At 43.9% G+C, this 9,376-nt stretch overlaps 1 protein-coding gene across 1 annotated transcript; it reads left to right on the forward strand.

Annotated features, from left to right (window-relative positions):
* Positions 1–3: 3 nt before the first annotated feature.
* Positions 4–5,550, forward strand: LOC311247531 (erythroid membrane-associated protein-like; the record flags this gene model as incomplete). The annotated part of the gene is made up of 2 exons (XM_084338573.1): positions 4–165; positions 2,822–5,550. Coding segments are annotated over 2 exons (528 nt in total), but the record flags the coding sequence as incomplete, so codon positions are not given.
* Between the last annotated feature and the right edge of the window lie 3,826 nt (positions 5,551–9,376).

Consider the following 9,376-nt stretch of genomic DNA (forward strand, 5'->3'; position numbering starts at 1 on the left):
TTAGACCCGGCTACAGCTCACCCCCGGCTGTTGATTGCGGTGGACGGTAAGCAGGTGTGCTGCAGTGAGCGCTACCAGCTGCTCCCGGAGAACCCAGAGCGCTTCGACCGCGTGGTGTGTGTCCTCGCCCAGCAGGGCTTCTCCAGCGGGCGCCACTACTGGGAGGTGGGCACAGTGACGCTGTGTGTGTGTGTGTGTGTGTGTGTGTGTGTGTGTGTGTGTGTGTGTGTGTGTGTGTGTGTGTGTGTACACCAGAGATTCCAAGTAAAAAAAATAAAAAAAAATTTATTGAACCCTTTCACTGCCACACTCCAGAAGGTTAACCCTTTACTATCACACTACAGATCACACAGTGTGATCGTAAAGGGTTAACCTTCTGTCGTGTGGCAGTGAAAGGGTTAACCTTCTGTGTATTGTCACAGTGAAAGGGTTAACCGTTGGTTAGTGCGGCAGTGAAAGGGTTAAAAGGTGCTATAGATAACATTTCTATGCAGTAATCGTAAAATATAAGATACAACCACAGAGCTTTTCGAAAGGTGCGGAATAAGATGATTGCTTTCCCCCCAAAAAGGGTTGATTAATAAATGTATGATTTAGAAGATGTTGGCAGGTCCAAAATTAATGTCAAGTCAAGTGAAGAGTTTTATTTGTCACGGCATACAAGCATACAGTGAAATGCGGGGGGTCATGCCCGCAGCGATTGTGCAATAATACAAGTAATAAGAATAAGAATAACACATAACAGGTATAATGTACATAAAGTTTACAAGAGCATGGTAAGACATGCTAAGGTCCATGCTAAGGTGTGTCCCCTCCCTCCTCCCCATCTCCCCAGGTGGAAGGCACCTGATTAGATAAATGACACGCTGGTGCTCTAGTGCGACATCTAGGGGCTACACAACCCGGACTGTATTGATATGTTAGATTAAACCACTACTAAAGAATATTAAATTAGCCAGACATTACAGGTACACAAAATGGCGGACACTCTATTAACGGCGCGGGGACAGGGATACAAGTTGAACAAGCACTTTAATGTTAATAGTAAACATACATATTATACAAAACGCAGATCTCCTGTTATTAATAGAAAGTCAGTGCAACAACGTCAGAGGTAATGATAGTCTTGAACTACTAGTACTCGACCATTGAAGCGTGGAGTGGATTGAGCAGAAGCACGCCGCACAGGGAAAAGCAAGATGGTGGATGGAGACAGTAAGTCTCTGGAGATCTTCCTCCAGAGAGCTGCAGACACACTTGGGATAATCCGGTCGTCGCTGGGGAGGAAAGGGTCTCGTACGGACCGGTCCTTGTATTCCTAGTGCCCGATGGCAGGATTAATAGCTATTAGTCCAAAAGCCCATTGGCATGGGTGATAGCTAGTTAGCCCCTTTGTAACTTAGGCTAACCCGCAGAAGGTCTTCAATAAGTCTCTCAACGCTACTTCGCGCACACAAGTCACTATACTGTGCCAATAGTGGCTCGACAATATTATGGTTGTATCTAATTAGCCGTTCGGCTCTCTATAACGATACGTTGCCTTTCCGTCTGTTTACAACTGCGCCAAACGTCTTCTCCACAACACACTCTATGTTAGTTACCTGTGAAATGAGTCTGTTCACCCACACAGATCAATACGCTCTCTCTGGTCGTTGCCTGGGCATGTTCCAAGCACCCCGCACATGCGCTCACACTGTCTACGGCGTTAAGAGTGGAACATACACAAATAAGCGAATGATGAATACTGGCATGTAAAACAGATGATGTGAAGATATATATCTTATATAAACAATATATAAGTTATACAAAATAATAAAGGCAGACTCTATGTTTTAATCTGGACCTTCAGAACAGGCTGAATATAATCTATAGCACCTTTGTGTTGTGTTGTGTTGTGTTGTGTTGAGTTGTGAATGAATGAATGAATGAATGAATGAATGAATGAATGAATGAATGAATGAATGAATGAATGAATGAATGAATGAATGAATGAAAACTTTATTTAACAGATTGCAGAATGGGTACAATACAGTACGGCTCAATACACACAATTGTCAAGGGGATGCAGACCAGAGAAAGACTTTCGTCTTGTTTACATCAGGGTCCCCCATTTTCAATTCATAGGGACATTTATGACATATACACAACATACATGACATCATGACATTTATGGCATAGGGACATACATGACATACAGGTATATAGTACTGATACATTTGTGACATATATGATATGCAAATATACAGTACTGTTACCCAGAGATCCTGACAGAGGTGATGTGTTGTGTTGTGTTGAGTTGTGTTGTGATTAGGGATGTCCGATACTATCGGCCGATATTGGCATTAAAATGTGATATCGGAAATGATCGGTATCGGTTTTCAAATTTTTTTTATTTTTATTTTTTACATTTATTTAACCTTTATTTACCCAGGCAAGCAAGTAAGAACTAATTCAGATTTTTATTTATTGTCAAAAGTATGCATAATGTTGTGTTAATTCCACAACAAGAGATATGTAATGTTAATTACCTGAAATTATTACGTTTTTTTTGGGGGGGGGGGAACCCCGCATATATCGCTATCGGTTGATATCGGTATCGGAAATTAAGAGTTGGACAATATCGGTTATCGGTATCGGTAAAAAAGTCAATATCGAACATCCCTAGTTGTGACGCTCTCAGAGGATGTAAGTGTGTATTTATCTCGTCACAAATAGGAATATATTTCGCCTCCTGTCCTCAGCTGGAGGCGAGCGTTGTGATCAATGTGTTCCACTAGTCACACAAACAAACTGACAAACTGACGTCTCTCTTCCCTCTCAGGTGGAGGTGGGCGGGAAGACCGACTGGGACCTGGGCGTGGCCAGCAAGTCCATCAATCGGAAGGGCAAGATCACCGTAAGCCCCGCCCACGGCTTCTGGTTCCTGAGCCTGCGGGACGGCAACGACTTGGCCTTCCGCAGCGAGCCCCCCACGCCGCTGGGCCTGCCCCACCTCAGGCCCTCCCGCGTCGGGGTCTACGTGGACTGCGACCTGGGCCAGGTGTCCTTCTACGACGTGGAGGCCCGGGCGCTGATCTACACCTTCAGGGACGGCTTCTCGGACACCGTCATCCACCCCTTCTTCAGCCCCTGCACCAACAAGTCGGGCCGGAACCAGGCGCCGCTCGTCATCTGTCCCGTGGTCTGAACCGGGCCGTCCTGTGGAGGTCTCTCTGTCCCGTGGTCTGAACCAGGCCGTCCTGTGGAGGTCTCTCTGTCCCGTGGTCTGAACCAGGCCGTCCTGTGGAGGTCTCTCTGTCCCGTGGTCTGAACCAGGCCGTCCCGTGGAGGTCTCTCTGTCCCGTGGTCTGAACCAGGCCGTCCTGTGGAGGTCTCTCTGTCCCGTGGTCTGAACCAGGCCGTCCTGTGGAGGTCTCTCTGTCCCGTGGTCTGAACCAGGCCGTCCTGTGGAGGTCTCTCTGTCCCGTGGTCTGAACCAGGCCGTCCCGTGGAGGTCTCTCTGTCGTAAAGACCAACGCTTAAGACCGACGCTTTAATGAACCCTTTCACTGCCACACGACAGCCGGTTAACCCTTTACTATCACACAACCCGACGGCGAGGCTCCGTCATTAAGCATCATGAACTGAACTGAACTACTATAGGAAGAACAGCTTTTTCAAGCTTCGCACCTTGGGGCATGGAATGGGCTACAGGACCAGATCCACTTAGACACCCCGGTCTCTCTCTGCGAATTTAAATCTGTATTACATAACTTCCTACAAGAAGAATGTCTCTGCTTTCTGTAGTCGGGTCCCAACTGCAAAACTGCTAAATGACTGTGTTACCCTGTATTTTACTGTCGTACGCTTTTACTATTATGTAGCCTATTCTGTTTTGTGTTTTTGTGTTTTACATGATTGTGATGTATTGTATATTGTATACATGTGTCACCCCCCCCCCGGTCCTATTGGACCGGCCATCGGACTTTCAACACCACTCATGAACAATACCCTATTGCATTTGTGCCTGTCTATGTTTATTAATTTGGTCTCTGTCATACTCACTAATCTGTTGTCTGTGTATCTGCTGTCTGTGTTGTGCCCCATTGTCTAGTCCAGTGATGTCTCCCCTGTGTCTGTATCTATGTGTTATTTAGTGTCGTCATGTTTCAGTATTTTACCCCAGGTTGTTCTGTCTTTTCCACGCAGCTGTGTCTTGTTCCCAATCACCCTCATGTGGTCAATTAGTCTGTGTATATTAGTGTTGTCTGCCCTGCCCTCCTGTGCTGGATCATTGTTCATGTTACCCTCGTCCTGTGTGCTGTCAACCTTATGTTTCTCCGTATTCCCAGTGAGTCAGTTTTGTATTGTTTGCCACGTTCAGTAAAAGGCTTATTACTTTCATCCACGACTCGTGCTTCATCTATTTCATCCTCCACTACCTCTCCTTGTGTTAAGTCTGCATTCCGGGTTCTACTCATCTCTACCACCGACATGCCAACGAAACGTTCCAGGAATCGTAACATACATGCACTTTTATTATGTTCTTGTGTGATGTACCGCACATTTGATTGCTGTCTGATATATTGCAGGTGTTGTTGCCGTCATCTTGGCCAGGTCTCCCTTTACTTGCAAATGAGATCTTGTATCTCAATGGGACTTCCTGGTTAAATAAAGGTTAAATTAAAAAAAATTAGCTCCGCGGATGATGAACCTTCTGTCGTGTGGCAGTGAAAGGGTTAAGGAGATCTTTTATTTTTAGCCTCAAAACCTCTGCTGCATTTACAGTAGAATCACTTTTTAAAATAATCTTAAATTGTATTTAACGTTGTAAATTAAAAAAATATATATTTTAGCCATCTTAATTGTTAGTTTCATTATGCATTGTGTGTTGAGTACTGACTTTTAATAAATTTTTTGCAATAATAATTGTTTTTGTATGTTTTTTGTGTGTGGACCCCAGGAAGACTAGCTGGTTGCTATGGGACCAGCTAATGGGGATCCGTAATCAAATCAAATCAAAAATCACGTATCTGTCATAAAGACATCATGATGATGATGATGATGATGATGAAATGATAATGTAGAATGATGATGATGATGATGATGATGATGAAATGATAATGTAGAATGATGATGATGATGAAATGATAATGTAGAATGATGATGATGATGATGATGATGATGATGATGATGATGATGATGAAATGATAATGTAGAATGATGATGATGATGATGATGATGATGATGATGATGATGAAATGATAATGTAGAATGATGATGATGATGATGATGATGATGATAATGTAGAATGATGATGATGATGCTGATGATGAAATGATAATGTAGATGATGATGATGATGATGATGATGATGATGATGATGATGATGTTGATAACCCTCATATTGTTTGCGTATTTCTCAGTTATTGACATCTAGTTTGGATGTGACAGTTTAGCCTGATGTCTTCATACTGTAATGTAAATCAATACAGCACAATATCACAATATTTTGATGAGAATATATCATAGACACCTAGTATCAACATATATATACTGTATATATTTTCTTTTTGCTACAATAAATATGTGAAGAATGAAGTGAGATCAATAAACTGTTTTCTTATTACATAAAACAGTGTCTGTCTCTCTGTCTGTCTGCCTGTCTGTCTGTCTGTCTGTCTGTCTGTCTGTCTGTCTGTCTGTCTGTCTGTCTGTCTGTCTGTCTGTCTGTCTGTCTGTCTGTCTGTCTGTCTGTCTGTCTGTCTGTCTGTCTGTCTGTCTGTCTGTCTGTCTGTCTGTCTGTGTCAGGTTTGAAGTCTAAACCTCCACTCGACACACACACACACACACACACACACACACACACACACACACACACACACACACACACACACACACACACACACACTGTTATTGTGTGTCAGGGGGGGGATTTTAAACCACATGTCACTCACAGATTATGCACCAATCATTTCATATTGGCGACTTTAATAATCCCTACAACAACTGTAGCGTCGGAATATCATCATCATCATCATCATCATTATAATCCAATCCTTATTGAGTGCCATCGTGACGTAGGCTTTTTCAAGGGGGGCGGCGCTTTGCGATCGTACCGACCAATAGAAACCCCCCTTATTAACATCTTGATGATTGACGGACCGGAGCGTCCAATCAGCGCTGCGCGTGTCTGGAGCGCCTGGACGTCGGCGCGGGGGTTGGTGTTAGAAACCCGGGGTTCAGAGCTGCTGTAGAGCAAGGCATTAATTATGATGGAGTTATTATTATGACACAGGTCGCGGATTTATGAGCCCGGTGCGTTTATTCATCACGGAGACGAGACTGAGCCGAGAGACCTGGTCCTGAGCTGCGGTCTGTGTTTGAATGTTTTAATGGTGTTTTGATATCAGATAACGGTCCTGTAGCAGCTAGCTTAGCAGCACAGCCTCCCGGTACTGTCTCCCGGTACCGGAACACCGAGCAGAGCTGCAGCCCCCCTGGACCTCTACGGTACCGGAACACCGAGCAGAGCTGCAGCCCCCCTGGTCCTCACGGTACCGGAACACCGAGCAGAGCTGCAGCCCCTGGTCCTCACGGTACCGGAACACCGAGCAGAGCTGCAGCCCCTGGACCCTCCTGCACGGTACCGGAACACCGAGCAGAGCTGCAGCCCCTGGTCCTCACGGTACCGGAACACCGAGCAGAGCTGCAGCCCCGGTACCGGTGTTATTGGACGTTATAACCGGTGCAGATACAACATACAAGCCTCTCGTTTTGGGACGTAATGAGGTTTCAGGTGAGATGATGATGATGATGAGGCTACTGTAGCTGATATATATATACTGTATATACTACTGTAGCTGATATATATATATACTACTATACTACTGTAGCTGATATATATATATACTACTGTACTACTGTAGCTGAGCCCGGTGGATATAACCTGTGTGTATATATATAACCATGCATACTCCTCCTGTGTGTTTATATATATATATATATAACCATGCATTGATTGATTGACAACTTTATTAACAGATTGCAGAATGGGTACAATACAGTACGGCTCAATACACACAATTGTTATGGGGATGCAGACCAGAGTGAGCTGTGGTGTTCCACAAGGAAGCATACTAGGACCGCTACTGTTCCTAATTTATGCAAATGACATGTCGTCAGCTTGTGACTGCAACTTGTTCCTGTTTGCGGACGACTCAGCCCTGCTGGTCTCTGACAAGAACAAGTTACAGGTTGAAAAAACCCTCAGCTCGGAACTAGGCAGAATCTGCATATGGCTCGCTGATAACAAACTATCATTACACATGGGCAAAACAGAGTCCATTCTCTTCGGTTCAAATAACAAACTCAGCAAGACCGACGGCTTCTCAGTTACAGTGGGTGACAATATTGTCACAAGGAAAGATGAAATTACCTACCTGGGTTCCATCCTAGAGGCTAATCTCTCCTGTGACAAAATGGCATCCAATGTAATAAAAAAAGTCAACCAACGAACTCGATTCTTGTACCGGATCTCCTCTCTGGTAAACAAGAATACCCTGAAGACTCTGGCAGGAGCACTCATTCAGGGGTACTACGACTATGCTTGCACCTCATGGTACCAAAGCACCTCAAAGGCGCTAAAAACAAAATTACAAACATCTCAAAACAAACTGGTCAGACTACTGCTTGACCTTACTCCTAGAACCCACCTCACCCCTGCCCACTTTGACAACCTAGGATGGCTTAGAGTAGATGACAGAGTACAGCAACTTGCAATGGGCCTGGTCTACAAGATACACTACACGACCAAGGTACCCATGTACATGGCAAAATACTTCCCAAAGGTCAGTGAATACCACGATCACAACACCAGAGGGAGCTCCACAAATCATGTTAAACCCAGATTCGGCTCAAATAAGGGACTAAACACGTTTCGCAATTATGCCACATCAATGTGGAACGCCCTACCCAAAGCTGTAAAGGAATGTGGATCACTACCCACTTTCAAAACCTCTCTCAAGAGACACCTACGGGAGACTGCAATTCAACACTGGCCCCTGTAAATATCCTAACCCAACCCCCTCCAATGTACAGTCATTTACCTAGTATGGTTTTGTCAATAGTCCAATGTACAATTTTGTTTGTTTGTACAGAGTCTCCCCCCCCTCAATGTACAGTTTTGCTTGCTTATACAGTGTGCCCCCCCCCCCCCCCAACCACCTCCAATGTAAATTACCCAGTATGGTTGTCAATATCCCAGTGTACCCAACCCCCCCCACCCAACCTCCTCCAATGTACAGTTTCTACGTCAAATGTATATACTCCCTTTTCTTGACTCCTTCTGTATCACAAACAGTACTGTATTTGCAAATCTGGTATGTCATAAATGTATAGATGTAGCAGTACTGACTATCTGTATGTCATGTATGTCATATATGTCCTGATGAATTGAAAATGGGGGACCCTGGTGGAAACAAGACGAAAGTCTTTCTCTGGTCTGCATCCCCTTAACAATTGTATGTATTGAGCTGTACTGTATTGTACCCATTCTGCAATCTGTTAATAAAGTTTTCAATCAATCAATCAATCAATCAATCAATCAATCAATCAATCAAGAGAAAGACTTTCGTCTTGTTTACATCAGGGTCCCCCATTTTCAATTCATCATAAATACATACTCCTGCATACTCCTCCTGTGTGTGTGTATATATATATATACAGGGAGCGAAATTAACTTTTTGACTCACCGGCCAGTGGCGGGTAGATGGGAAGAGTCTACCCGCCAAGCATATTTCTTACCTGCCAAATTTTTTTTATTAAAAAAAAATATATATATATATTTTATATAAAAAAAAAATATATATATATATTATATAATCATACTTGTAGTTGTATTATCTGCGAGACATCGCCACCACGCAATAAGTCAAAATGCTTGCTATCTGCAAACAGCTCCACTGTCTGTGTGTATACTTGAGTAGTCTCCAGCTCCAGCAAGGATTCTCCGGCCCTGCAGCTAGACCCTATATTCAGCTAGACCCTACATTCAGCATGCAAGGATTCTCCGGCGATGCAGCTGGACCTATTTATAACGTTACCGTTCTTTTGTCAAATCACATTCAACATGCCCTCAGCTAGAATACGCATTCAATCAATGTTATAAGACATTGATATCAGGAGCTATCTGTAGCTACTGCTAGCCCGGTAGATAACGTTAAGACAATTTAGTTTACTGGGACAGATGGATCAACGTGAGCTAGCTAAGCTAGCTAACGAGGGAACGGAGGTATTATGCACTCGAGTAGACTATTGCTGGAGCATTTGTTGATATCAGCAGCTATCAGTAGCTAGCCAGCTAGATACCGTTAGACAATGCCTCGTCATGTATTAAA

The sequence above is a fragment of the Notolepis coatsorum genome (assembly GCF_963971535.1).
Source record: "Notolepis coatsorum genome assembly, contig: SCAFFOLD_4349, whole genome shotgun sequence".
NCBI lineage: Eukaryota > Metazoa > Chordata > Actinopteri > Aulopiformes > Paralepididae > Notolepis > Notolepis coatsorum.